Source organism: Catharus ustulatus, chromosome 3, assembly GCF_009819885.2.
Source record: "Catharus ustulatus isolate bCatUst1 chromosome 3, bCatUst1.pri.v2, whole genome shotgun sequence".
NCBI lineage: Eukaryota > Metazoa > Chordata > Aves > Passeriformes > Turdidae > Catharus > Catharus ustulatus.
In genome coordinates this window covers 62,223,846-62,238,305 of record NC_046223.1, presented here as the reverse complement: position 1 = coordinate 62,238,305, position 14,460 = coordinate 62,223,846, and the positions used below count along the sequence as shown (strand labels likewise).

The following is a 14,460-nucleotide window of genomic DNA, read 5'->3' as shown; positions in this document are numbered from 1 at the left end:
TCACAATCCTTCCTCCTTCTTTTCTCGTACACTTAGGCCTCATACTGGTCTATGTTGTGTAATGTTCTTTTGCTAACAGACCTCCTTGCAGGTGAAGTCCATCCTGGGCAATCCCATGAGAAAGGAAGGGCCTTCAGTTTTCACTGTTTTCTGAACCAGGAACAGAAAATAAGTGAAGATGATGTTTCTCTTTAGGAATACAGGGCACCTATGGAGAGTATTCAAGCAGGTGGCACATCTGAGACTAGTTTTATTTTGTGAGCTGCAAGGTTGTAGACGAGACGAGGCCCATCTCAAGGAATGTGTCCATACCGAACTCACCCTGTATTTCGGGAGCACAGGAGGAGCCTGGTTCCTCGCTGCCTGGCTTCAGACCATTTCCTCGGAGATGCCCTCGCCGGCCGCGGCGGAGGGCAGCCGCTCTCCCGCCTGACACGCACTTTCCTTACTGGTGCCCAGCTGTTCTGCCTCTGCCCCAGGTCTGTTCTGCGCAGAAGACGGGGCCAAGAGCCACAGACAGGCTCTCCCCGGTCCCCCGGCGGCCACCACCCAACCTCAGCAGCACCTGGCGGGACCCCCGAGGACCGGACCGCCCCCAGCCCGAAAAGTGCAAGGCGTTATTTTTGAAAGCTCCCAAAATAGCGCGCGGCTGCTGCACAAGTCTCCTTATTATTCCTCCAGCGTCGGCAGTAAATCAGGGGGAGGATGCACCTCCGCCGGAGCCCTTGTCGGCGGCCGCGTAGTCGGCGAGGGCGATGCCCGCCGCCGCTGCCGGGTGCCGGGTGCGGGCTGCGGGCGGCCGGGGCGCAGCGGCAGCGCAGCGAGGGAGGAAGAGGAGCCGCGGCGGCGGCGGCGGCAGTTTCCCCTTTCCCCAGCCCTGGCTCCGCGGGCGCATGCTCACTGTGCCCGCAGCCCTGGACCATATTTGTCAGGACTACTCGAGAGACGGAGAAAGAGAAAATTTGGGGGGGTAAGGAGCGGCGGGTTCCGATCTGATCCGCAAGCCGTTTAGGGAGCCGCGATGGCAAAGGCTGGTGACGGGTTTTAATTTTCCCCCTAGGTGAGGATGAAAGTTAGAGAGAGCGCGAGAGATAAAGGGAGAGACGCACCTCCTCTCCCTCCCTTACGAAACGTATCTGGGGAAGGGGAGGGGGGCTTCTCCCCGACCACCTCGAGCAGAAAGGATGGAAGTTAATGCCGGGTAAAGTGGGCAAGTGACTCTCAAGTGGCTGGGGAGCGGCCGGGGCACCGGGGATCTCACTAAATCATAAGTGTACGAGTGTGAAAGAGGAACAAAAGAAAGAGAGAGGTGCCTGGTATTTCTTTTTCTCTTCCCAAACACATGAAGGGAGTACATGTATATATATATGCTCTGTATATTTATATACATACACAGGCACGCACGCACGTATGTGTATGTACATATATATATACACGGGGGAGGGAGCTGTGGAAATGTGTTTGGGGGGGCCTTTTTTTGGGGGGGAGTGGGTTCCGAAGGGAGGGGGAAGGGAAGGGGAGAGACATTTTGCAGACTTGCCCCACCAATGAGCTTGTCAGTTGGCTCCATTTAATGACACTTACGGGGCACCGCCGTGCTGTTGGGAACAATGTGATGCGGGTGCCGCGGCCGGGCGGCGGGGAGGGAAGGTGGGGGGCACGGGTGTGCGTGTGAGCGCCGGGCGGGGAGGGAGCGGAGCGGAGCGGAGGGAGGGGGCTCGCTGCCACCCGAGCCCCCCCTCCGCAGCCCCGGCTCTTTGTTCGCGCAGGCTGAAGGACGGGGAGAAGTGCGGGCTGCGAGGGGGCAATGCGCAGCGGAGAGGGGTGCGAAAAAGGGTTTTTCAGTCGGAAGCGGCGAGAGGTGGCGGCTGCCGGGATATACCGGTTGAATGTGCCGTGGGTCCCCGTGTGCGAAGGCCTCTACCAGCGCGCAGCGGAGAGTTTGTATTTTCCGTCGCTCCTGCACTTTGTGTGATTGTGTGCGAGAGATATTTAAAATATAATCATCTCCCAATTTCCGCCATTTTGGGGAAAGTTTGCACACACATACACATACAAAAAAAAAAAAAAAAAGCAAGCTTGTAGCAATTTTTTTTTTTAAGAGACGAAAAAAAAAAAAATCTTTTGCTCGAGTGCTCAGTTCCTGCCTCTGTGCGGTGCGTGCGCCGCGCTCGCTGCGGCAGACATGTGAGGCGGCGGGGGAACGGCCCCTGCCCGCTTCGGGCTGCGTGCGGCGGCGGGGGCCGGCGCCTGTCACCGCCGCCGGCTCCGCGGGCCGGCCTCGGGGGGCTGCCGGGGGCCGGCCCCGGGGCGCCGGCGGTGTGTGTGAGCGCACATACACGTGAGTGCGTATTTTGCCGACGACGGGGGCAGGGAGCGGGGGGGGCAGGCAAGGGCAGGGAATAGAACGCGGCTTTTCTGTTAAGTTGCGCGCTCTCGCCTGAAGTGCGGCCGGGGTGGGGGAGCGGCCCCCCGCGCACACGCCCGTCTCTCCCTCCCCGTCTCCGCAGCCGGTGCATATAACAACAGGATATAGGCACACTTGTTCTCGCTAGCGCGTGTGGGGCGGTGTTTTTTCGGTGGGGGGGCGGAAAGCGATTTTTTTTTTTTTTCGGAGGGGGGGAGGGAGCGGCGGCCGACGGGAAGGCGCTCCCGCGGAGCGCCCGCCCGCCCGCGGCCGGGGCTTCGGAAAGGCTGCCGGGGCTGCAGCGCCCGGGGCGGGGGGCGCCGCGTCGGGGCCGCAGCGGCGCTCGCTCCCCACCCTCATGGTTTTCCCCCCTCCCCGTCGGAGCGGGCGCACGCGAGAGCGTGAGAGAAAAAGTTGCAGCGCGGGGCCGGGCGCTGGCGGCTGCGGGGCCGGGCGGGGGCGAGCCCTCCGGGGAGGCGGCGTGTGCCAGCCCCTCCCGCGGGAAGGGGTGACTTCTCCGCCGAGGGATGCCCGGAGATCGGCTGCGAGCGGCCGAGGAGCGAGCCCCCGCAGCCCCCTAGAAAAAAAGAGAGCTCGCCCCCCTCCTCCTCCTCCTTCTCCTCCGCGCTGGGGGAGGGGAGGAGGGAGGAGAAGGTAACATTTTTTAAATTTTTTTTTCCTTTCCACTCTGAGGCAACCTCCTTTTCCCGGATCCCGGTCCCGCGGGGGGGAGGCGAAAGGGGGGGGTGGGAAGGATAAAAAAAAAAAAAAAGCGAGGGACCCGGTAAACAAGCAGAGTCCCTCTCTCGTTGTGCAACTTCCTCAGGAACACTTAACACCCAGTTCCTCTCCCACCCCCGCCCGCACCGCGCTCGCCCCCACCGCCGCCCCCTCGCCGGGGCAGGGGGGCACTCTTCCCCCGCTCTGTTTAATTGCCCGGGGCGGGGGCGAAGGAAAAAAAGGCAAATTCGGGAGGGAAGCGGAGAGACTCGCGAACCGCTTTCCCCGAGCGCTCCTCCCGAGGAGCCGGGCGGGCGCTTTTGTCTCGCTGGTTCTGCCCGAGCCTGGGGAAGACGCGGACCTGAGCCCGGGTTTTCTCCAGAAAGTTTCAAGTGCAGCAAAAACACGCCGCAAAACTGGCCAAGGAGGGACCTCTGCTGGTAGGCCGCGGGCAGCCGGCGCCGGGGAGCGGCGGCCGCGCCCGCCGGGCCTCGCCGCAGCGTTCCGGCCGCGGCCGCGCTCCGCCGCGCCGGGCGCAGGGCAGCGGGCGGGAGCGGCTCCGGGCGGCGCTGCCGGGGCCGCCGCGCCCCGCCGGGGCACGGCCTGCGCGGGAGCGGCGGGGGGCGCGCCCTGCGGCCGTGCCACTTGTCCCACCCGGGAGCGCGGCTGCAGCCCCCGCGGGTTTCGGGCTTGAGGAGCGCTGCGTGCGTTGGGAGGCCCCTGGAGATGCGGCAGCTTCCCCTGGGGCGTGAGGGTCACGGCCTCTTCCGTGCCTTTTAATTACCTGTGCTTTAGCAGCGCGGTGTGAAAGCTTTACAGCGAAAGGCAGCGGGAGTTACGTTCTTAGTTTTGTTCTATTTTCTTTATTTCTTCCGTGTAGTTGAGTGACACTGGACCGATCATTTTTGCTGTTTCTACTCATGAATGGATGCTCAGTCGTGGGTGCTAAAAATCAGGTGGTGAGCATAAATAAAGCTCATGATATAAAAAATTCAGCCTATGTCATTTTAGGAAATAGTCTGTGCTCAGAATTGTAACACAGTTTTTCTTAGTGCTAATCTTAAATCTGTTCAGGAACTAATGCTATTTACCAAGAAAGTTACCATGTTCCCAGAAGTCTCTGTGATGAACATCTGTAAGAGAGAAACTCCCTGAAAGTGGTGACTGAAGGCAGCAGAGCTTTCTACTTTTATCTGGGTGGTGCCTGGTGAGGCTTCAGCAGCTTTGACTGTGGTCCAGTTGATCTCATGAGCTGGTGCTCTAGTGAAGCTGGCTGAAGCAGTGCTCCTGGATGGTGCTTGTTGTCAGTTGGGCAGTTGTGATAAGCTCTGGTTTAGATTGTGGTGTATGTTTCACCTTCAGTTTGCTGAATTTTTTTAGAGTGTTACTCTAAAAGTTTCAATAACTTGTGATTACTTCTCTTCTCCTAACCTGTTGAGTTTTATTTGGCATCACCTGCTCTTTGAGGAGAGATGGTTGAGTTTTTGTGGGCTATTCAATTTACTCTTGTCTGTTTTTTAATACTGCTGGTAAGGAGGATGATGGGTTGTGAGTGATGGCTGTGAGGAATCAGTGATGAGCTGGCATGAGGCTTACTGAAGAAAGTGATAGCATGTGTGTAGTCATAGCTTGTTAGTGCTCCAGTTGTAGGAGCGCTCATCACAATGGGAGATACCAGCAGCTCTTTGTGAATGGGGGAGAAGGGAAAGTCTATAAATGCAGTAACCTGCTGCATGTGTTTAGGAGCTCGAAAAGGTGAACTAATTGTTTATGTACAGCAGGGCTTATGGGAGCTGGCAATAACTGGTAGATGAGGAAGAGGAGGGCATGAGTCAGCCAAAGAGATGCTCAGATGTGTATTGAATTAACTATGGGTAGGAAATAACAATTTGAAACAGGTCAGGTGGTAGGAGGTGTGAAGATTCGATGTAGGCAGTGTCTTCATAGGGGAAGGAAGAAGGAACAAATAAAGAAGTTTTTTGCAGCTTTCTGTGCCTGGTTCAAGCAATTAAGAGAATTTAAGACATAGGATTTCAAAGTTGTTGTATGCAACTCTTACTATCTGAGTAGGTTAAATCTCTACTGTCTGCACAGGCCTTAGTAACAGAAATAAGAGAACTATGAAAGCTTTGCAGAGGAAATACTTTTCTGGTGTGAGGTACAGGCTGTTTATAAACAAGGAAAGGCTGTCAGTGGTAAGTTTTATTAGATGGCAGAATAGCTTTGGTATTGGATAACTATTGTTGTTTTAGTGTCTTGTGGATGTTTGAAAATGAGACAGTAGATGAAGGCTGTGTGTAACTGTTACCCAGTCTCTAGCAATGGTACAGCAAGAACTGTGTTTACCTTGCTGAGAGAGACCAGACTTGGATGAGGACAGCATGAACCTCCTTTAAGCCCTGATGAAGACCTGGGCTTCATATTATTTTTTAATGCTTTCATGGCCAGATTCTTCCTGGAGGGGAAAAAGATTTAAAGCCAAAATATTGGGAAGCAGGAGTGAACATACACAGTAGCTGTGGAGCATCTAGTAGTCAGAACAGTGGCAACAGGTAAAATAAGAGTAAATAATGCTAAGGAGACATCATCAGTAGGAACTCCGGTCCTTTTTCTGTTACAACCTTTGAGTGGCACAGCTGTGGCCCTTTGTGAATACATATAAAAGCTATGTATCTCATCTTTAAAGTACCTTGCTTGTAATAAACTTCATGAGCAACAGGCAAAATAGCAAGCAACTTTTCAGCGCATAGAAACACGGCAGAACTAGTAGTTTCAAAACAATGAAAAATGAGATTTTTTGAGGAAAATGTGTATCTGAAAATGCTTCTTTCCATGAAACATTAAAATAATTAAACCTTCAAACAGGTACAAGAAAAAACACATATTAAAATGTGGTGGGTAGCATCAAAGAATTTTACCATTTCCTGCACTGTTCCTGTTGTGGTTGTTTTTCTGTAAGTGAAGAGTCGGGAGTGCAAAAAGTGCAAAAACATGGAGAGTGAGAAAGAGGCAAGTGTGAGGTGTGCCCAACTCAAAGAGAGGACTGTGAAGAGAGAAGCAGGGCTCACCCCAGTCGGTTTACAGTCAATTGGCTTTGCTTTTACTGTCACAAAGCTCAAACTTACTACTGTTGTCAGATATAGGGAGCTTACACTGCGAGGAATAATTCTGCTTCATGTGGCTTAGGGAGTGTAACAAGTCAGTGCTGGTAATATTCACATTCTTACATGTTAAATAAAACTAACCTGAGTATCCACTTGTCCCTGGTGTCTAGAATTTGGTGTGTTTGCAGCTCTGGTACACTGAGTTGTTCTCTTCAGATCCACTTTGTTTTCCTCATTTACTGGGTACGGGACAATGTGTCCTTCTAGCTCATGGGTGCTACACCCAGGCAGCGTTGGAGATGTCCAAAGTAAATGTATACAATATTAGGACAAAAACACTAACCTGTTGCCTTTGTTTCTGAACATCCATCAATGTTGGTGTCACCTAGTCCAGTGCAGAAGAAGGATCATGGCTTGCCTGCAGAAGGATATTGTCTCTCTTGGGATCTTTTTTTCCCTTGGAATTCACTCTTGATGTCACTTGCTGTGACCTCCCCTGGCTCTGTGTTCCCAGTTTTGGGCCTCCTCATGGGATCTGTCAGCTGGGGAGAGGATCAGTACGGAGCAAATCTGCTCGGCTGTCTTGTTATGGCTACTACAGAAATCCTCAAAAGTACAAATAAAAATACACAGAGATGCATAAAGAAAGGGCAAATTACTGCAGACATGTTATGCCAGTCTAGCAATGACGACTGGTGGCTTTACTGCTGAGCTCTGTCTCTGCTGCCCAGTGGCTAGTAATGAGTTGACCCCGCTGGTTAGAAACCATACAGACATTTCACCATTAGTGTCTTAGATTTTCAAAATGCGAGTAGGGGTCAGGTAGTTTTTAAAGCACTGACTGGAAGAAAGACTCCTATTACTCCTTTCTGATGTATTCACTACATAACCCTATAATTACTTCAAAAACTACTTGTAAGTCTAACTGGCATATTCTGTCCTGCTTCTTTGTGTTGTATCTTTAGACAGTCTCTCACCAGATGAAACTATCTAATTTTTAGTGCTGTTATTCTCAGTAAGTATCTCCTCTGTGAACTACTCATTTATTGTTGAACCTGTTGGTAAAAATGAAGGTTTTTCTAAAGGATGTGTCAATCTAATTTAATATGCTTGTTTATTTTAATGACTTTATTACATATGTCTGAAACAAAGTTAATCTTGAAATATTAATATGCAGTACACTTCTCTTATGACTATGAGGACTGAGATAGTTACATCCCTAAAGGTGGATTTTGAAAGATGACTACTCCAAGTACTTGCTATTATGTCCTTTCCTTCACATCAGATGGCATTTACTGACACGCCTCTTATTCGTCTAGTATTTTTACTTCTTTCCTGGCAGTGCAGTGGCAGAAATGATACCAGAGGAAATCATTGTAGAAGGAGTTATACTAGTTCAAAGAACTACATCAGAGCCTTAAAAACAAAAAATTAAAGGAGTAGATAAGACATTCTTTAGTTTTCTTTGTTCTGAGATTTAGATGTAACTTGCAATGAGTTCTTCCTTTTTTAGTACTTCAGTGCTGTAACAATTTTATTGGTCTGTATCTTGTTTCTTACTATCATTAGTAGAGGGATATAGGCCTATCTTTCATCTGTTCAAACTCAGCAAAGCTGGAAACAGATATTTTGTTAAAAACGATTCCTTTTTGTAAATTAATTTCTATCTGCGTTGCCCTGTGACCTTTTCATTTCCACCAAGAGCACTTCTGAAGTCTGTAGAATGTGAAATGTATACAGATTGTGCCTTTTACGTTGAGTTAATTTCAAAAGGAAAGCAATAATGAATGTCTCTAGACATCTTCAGCATGTATCATTATTGCAGTTTGTTACCTGAGGAAAGTTTCTTATGTGCAATTAAGTCAGAATTTGTGTGTATTCGCGAGACAAGTATGCCCTGAACATTTCTGTTACCAATTTTTCATTACCTTTCATGGTTTACTCCCTGCTTAAGTAGGTTAGACTCTATCAGTTTCCCACTCCCTCCCATGTAATTTTCGTGTCTTTAATGAGAGTGGCACTATGGGAGATGACAGCATCTGATGGAGCAGCTGTGCTGTCCGATGCTCCTTGCTTCGTGGTACAGCAACTGCTGAGAGGAAACATTTCTCCACAGCCTTCCAAGTCTTTCCCTGACTTCTGTCATACCTTATGCAGAAATCATTGGAGCATGTTTTCTGTAATAAACCACAGGAGGGTTGAGTGAAGTGTCCTCTAAATAGAATGATAATTTAAGATTACTTAGAGACTTCAGTTAATGCAGAGCACAGCTTTGTGTGTGCTTAGCCAGGCTAATCCGGGGGAGCTTGTTCCACCAATGTGCTTGAACCAGCATGTTTTGTGTCCTTAAAAATTCACGGGTGCCTGGAGAGATCCCATTTTTCTGCTACTCCTTGGCAGCTTGGCTCTTGTGTTCTTGCGGGAAGGCCTGTACCTCTGCCACTGTGCTGTAGTTCAGTTTGGTCAAGCTTGCTTGAATTGGTTTGCAGTGGTACTTGGTACTCAGATCAAGCAGAGAGATCCCAAGTTGTGTTGCAGGAGCTTGTCCTGAGGAGTGATTTTGAAAGATGGCATCTATGTCTTTGAGGGATTTCTCAGTTTGCACTGAATTTGTTTAGATTTTTTTGATGTTTTTTTAAATGAATCTTTGTACATTGTTGTTATGGTTTTCAATACTTTCTTGCAGAGAATTATTAAAGATGGGGAAGATACATTGAATCATTTGGTTCTTCTTGCTTCAAACTTGTCATGTGAAAAACGTGAAATTTTCTTGAAGAGCTTTCTGTGAACCCTGCCTACCATATGAAATGAAGGGGAATGCAAAAGCTTTTACTCTTAGCAGTGGGTACTGAGGTCCGGCTCCTGTTACCTGGTTGATAACTGTGTAATCACTGTTGTGTAATGAAAGTACTCATGGAGTAAGGTGTTGCTGAGGATTTTAAAGACTTCTGCTAGAAATGGTGAGGAAACCAAGGAGAAATGAAAGGGAGTTCACATTGTGTATCCCAAACCAAACTAGTATGTGTCTATAGTGGTGATGTTACAGTGATTGATACTATTTTTCTGATGAATACAATGTAAATTCGATTGTTTCTCATGCAACTAAGTTAACTAGTTGTTTTTCTCCTCAACCTTTCAATATAAAGCTTCTAGATGACCTGAGTTTTCTGCTTGGTTTGCATCTCTTTCTGTTACCAGAGTGAACAAATAGCACCTTTTGAGTTCTTTGTTTGTTTGTTTGTGAAAAGTCAAGATCTTCAGAGAGTATTTGCAGATTCAGAGTGGAATCTAAGTTAGAAATTAGATTTTAGAAAACAAGGTTAGGCTCTGAGGAAGTTCTCTATCTATTTGAATTGCAATTACTGATGCTTGCAACAAAAGTTTGCAATCTCCAGATGGGGTATGAGGCTTAAAAAGTGTTAGTTTAAAAGTTCAGAGTTTGCATTCTAAAAAGTTCAGAAAGCACAAATTTCAAAAGTGGTGAAATTTTGCTAATAGTTCACAATGACAGCTAATTTTTGCCACAAATTATTTAAACTGCTAGGCATAGTGCGGCCATTCTTCAGAAACGAAATTGGTAAGTTCAGATTCCACATTGAACAAATAGTAAATTAGGTGCCAGGCACAGATTTAAAGATTGCTGGGTTTGTGAGAAGTGGAAAGGAAGAATTTGGTGGCCCTCACAACTGGCTACTAGAAACACTTGCAGTTCAGTGCAACTGATGGGGTGTTTGTGGCAGGGACAAGTGGTAAGCTGGAGCTAGGGGTCAGAGGCAAGTACAATGTACTTCTGTTGCTTGTGAAGTTTTTTTATCACAGAAAGGGATGTCCAGATGCACTGTTTCTTAAGGATAAATATTCTCTCCATTCACTGTTCTGTAACAGAGGGATCCAGTAAAGTCAAATCTTGCAAAGCAGTAGGTTTCTCTGGTGTGTATATACGTGCTTCTTTACATGGAAATAAGTTTTAACAAATGCAATTCAAAAATTAGTGAAACTGTATGGAAACAGATAAAGAATATTCAAGTGTCCTGAGTCAGATCAGTAAACTGATAGTTTCAAATTAATTTTAAAATTTTAACTTGAACTTGGGTAAAGCATTCACATAAGCATGCTATCCAGTATTAAGGAAATGCAGTTCTGTTAATCAGTGCTTAATGTATTTATTAGAGGCATGCGCTCATGTCTTGCCTTTCCTAGAACAGATGTTTTTAAGTGTACTTGACATGTTTTCCTTATGTCAGTTTACCTGCAGTTTGAAACTTTTCTCTCCAGTACAGCCCCATTGCCTCCTAGTGTGTAAAACAGGTATTAATTTCAAAGTTTTAAAAGGATTTCCTGTTAGTTTTATTACATCATGCATATTATCACCCTTGTCATCAATTGTCTACATTGCCAGTGTGCAGAAGGAAGTATTTGGTACAAATCTGTGAAATGCATTAGCAGAAATGTCTGGTGATACAAGCATTAAACCACTTAGAGAATTTTCAGATAACTCTTTTTTTTCCTTTTTTTTTTTTTTTTTTTTTTAGTACATGCATCATGAATGAATCTGCCTCTAGTGGAAATGGTCAGGAGTTTGATGTATTTAGTGCAATGGACTGGAAGGATGGCATAGGTACTTTGCCAGGAAGTGACCTAAAGGTAAGATATGTAATTTTTTCAGTAAGTGAAATAAAAATGTTAAATGACAAAAGAATGCATTTGAAAAGCTGGTGTGTAGGTATCTAGTTTTATGAATAAAACATGAGTCTGCAGTTCTGAGTTAAGAGACTGTAGCCTGTTAGGTTTTTGCTCTGGAGTTTCTTGATTCAGTTTGTGGTGCTGGCACAGACAGCCGACATCCCCGTAGGAAGGCATAAATTAGCACTGCCTCACTATACAGACAGAATTAATCAAATGCACAAAATCCAAAAGAAATCTCGAAAGTGTGAAAATGCAGTCCACTTAGAGCATTATATTACTGTATCACTAAGAATTTTCATACTGTCATTGACTCTCATAGTCTTACATTCTTAGGTCTTTTTATTTCTAAACATAGTTTATTTTTGCTGTGCTTCTGTCATGTGGGTGCCCAGAAAGATGAATAAAGTGAGTGCTTCTGAGCCGCTTGCAATTTAGAAATTTGAATTATATTGGAGTAGTAAATTTGCTTACATTTTTCACACTGGTTGAGTTTCCTGAAGTAAATCATAACTCTTCTGTTTTCAGTTTATTTTTACGTATCTCATACTTTTTATTGTCATCAGAAGGTGTCCTTTGCTGTGCTTGAAATTTTGATATTAGAGGCTCTCTTGTACCCCTTTCCTCTTGAATAAAGTAAATATTTTCATGTAATTCAAGCCAATGTGTTTTGCTCATAGTTTATTTTATGAAAGGAATTTCACAAGAAAACAACTTTTTATCTTTTGGTGCCTTTTCTATTGTTGAAGTAAAAATTAAAATGTTTGAAATTTGGGGCATATGTTATGGATATATTTTTGCATTAGTGTTTAGGTAGGTTGTTTGTGGGTGTGTTTGAGTTTTTGCTTTTAGTTACAGAACAGTAGAATAAATTTGCAGAATAATTTTCTTTTAGAGGACTTCAGGCTACCACACAGACTAAGTACCTAAGACCTCAGGGCGGGTTAGATCAGGTTGCTCAGGATTTGGTTATCTGCAGGGCTGGAGATACCACAGTCTTTCTGGGCTACTCATCCCAGCATTTGTCCATACTCGTGGTAATTTTTTCCTTTTATGGATACTTTGTTGGAACCTCTCCTTTTGTAGCTTATGCCTGCTGCCTCTTGTCTTTCGCCTGTGCGCATCTGAGAAGAACCTGGCTCCATCTCCTCCACATCCTCCCATTAACTGCAGGAAGACAGCAGTAAAATCTCTCCTTCTGTTCTTTAGACTGAGCAAATGGATTTACTCAGCTTCTTACATCTCACCAGTTTCTGGGTTGGTGGACTTGCTGCAGTATATGAGTACCTTTCTCCTGGCAGGCACTGTAGCCTGCATCTGCTCTCATCAGTATTCACTGGAGGACAATGGTGTGTTCCCCTGTCCTGCTGGCTGCCCTCTTGCTCAGGTAGCTTGGGGTGCTCCTGGCCACTTTTGCTACCAGGACACATTGCTGACTCATGTTCAACTCGGAGGTTTTCTGCAAAGCTACTCTCAGCCAGCCCCTGGTCTGAGCTAGTGCACATAGATGCTCTGTTCCAGGTGCAGGGCCTAGCGCTTGCTTTGGACCTTCATAGAATCTTTTTAGCTCCTTTTCTCCAGCTTACTGAGGTCTGTCTGAACAGCAACCCTGCCCTTCAGTTCATCAACCACTCCTTTCAATTTCATAGTTTGGTTTTCCTGGCTGTACTCATAGAGAAACCTTTCTTGTTACTTTTGCTAGTTTATTTTCTGGCTGAGTTTTGGATTTCCTAGTTCCATGACTGTACACTGCAGCAATATCACCATATATCACTTGTCTATGAAGTTTCCTTTTCCATGTTCTGCTTACTTCCTTTTCCTTTTTGAACTAAGTCAGGAGTCCCTGGTTCATTCATGTTGGCCTTCATCCACATTTGCTTAACTTCTTGCGCATTGACATGCTTCATTCTCCTGGTGTGAAGTTCTTATTGAGAGGAATGGATTTCCTGGGCCTCTTTACCCTTTAAAACAGTCTCCTGTATGATCCTGCCAAGTAGATCTCTGAACAAGCCAACATATGTCTCTTCTGAAGTCCAGTGCTGCTGTTCTGTTATTTGTTTCTCTGGCTTCTTTCAGGATTTTGAATTTCGTCATCTCATGGTGATGATGATAGCCAAGGCTGTCATGAGCTTCCATGTCCCTGAACAGTATTACAATACTTGAGCAATACAAATGGGAACAGTGCAGGAAAATAATCTCCTATAAATTACTGGTTTGTGCTTTTTTCAGTTTTGTTTACTCTATGTCAAACAAAACTAAAGCAAAGTTTGAGTCACTAATGAGTAGAGGAATGGGAAAGTTCCCGTGTAATGTGAGGGAAAGGAACTGGAAGGTAGCTCAGGGTAACTTCAAGAAATCACGTAGGAGGTTCTTAATGATGTCCTTTTCAGGAAAGCATGAGCTTCATTTTAAGGCTGCTCTTTTGGTTTTTTAAAATTTATTTATTTTAATTTGGCAACAAACATAGTTGTATTTTGGACAGAGATTCTTTCTTCGGTCCAAACGTTAAGGAGGGTGTATTCAAAGGTGCAAAAGTAGTCTACCCAGAATGGTGAAATATACAGAGTATAGGTAGCTCCTTTTTTGGATTATGATTTGGGGGGGTTGTTTCCTTGTTTGCATTCTTTTAGATACAAAAACAAGGAGATGAAGGGATGAAATTGAAATGTAGCCATTGTAAGACTGACTGAAGGAAGAATGCTTTGTAACAATGCAGAATTAGCCCAAGAAGGTCACTGTACTGCGGGAACATCAAGATTCAGTGAGAGGCTAGGTGTTCACACAGATATCAAAACAATTAGAGCTGTTAAAAAATAAAAACTTAAGCTTATATGGTAGTTGTAAACAACTCATATTTCAGGATTACTTCTAAATAGTGATGATTAAAATGGTAAGTAATCACTTGATATTGTAAATGTGATAATGGAAGATATGTTATGCTCTTTGTGGAATTCTTAGAATAGGGTTAATGAGGATTATTTACCTGAACTCTCCTGATCACAGAGTATTTTACTATTGTGTCCTGAACCTAAAGAATATGACCTTAGCTTGCAGTTACTTATTGTAAGCTTGTGTGTGTCTTTCAAAAATTGTAATAGACTTGTTCCACTGAAGGTATCAAGCCATTGTTGTGTATTTACATTGAAATGTACTTGAAAAATCTGGTGAAAACACTGTAATAGCAAGATACTTAAAAAAAAAAAGTTCTATTGTTACAACTTGGTAATAGATTAGAGCGTCTGAGGCGTTTTAATACAAATAATAAGCGATAGCTAAATTCTCACATTTAGTCTTTCCTCTTCCTAAAATGTTAGGGGAAATTGAACAGTCAGATTTGGAAAACTGAATTATATCAACACATTAACATTAAGTTAAACCTGTACCAAAATATTGATATTTTAATATAGATATTTTAGGAAGTTACCTAAATTAAGTCCTTCCTTTTAGTTGTATAAATCATATAGCATTTGTTTGCCTTTACTGCTTGCATGATGAAGTGTCATGCTTATTTTAACATATGCATCTTTTAAGAAATCTCTTGTGTGC

At 45.2% G+C, this 14,460-nt stretch overlaps 1 protein-coding gene across 5 annotated transcripts in view; it reads left to right on the top strand.

Moving 5' to 3' along the window:
• Positions 1 to 882: 882 nt before the first annotated feature.
• Positions 883 to 14,460, top strand: part of L3MBTL3 (L3MBTL histone methyl-lysine binding protein 3) — an 82,245-nt gene continuing 68,667 nt past the window's right edge. The window contains exons 1-2 of one of the 5 annotated variants that reach the window (XM_033056126.1): positions 883 to 970; positions 10,764 to 10,875. In XM_033056126.1, coding sequence (XP_032912017.1) covers positions 894 to 970; positions 10,764 to 10,875 — 189 coding nt within the window. In that variant the 5' untranslated portion in view covers positions 883 to 893. The other 4 variants (XM_033056128.1, XM_033056130.1, XM_033056127.1 and 1 more) reach the window with 4 other exon arrangements.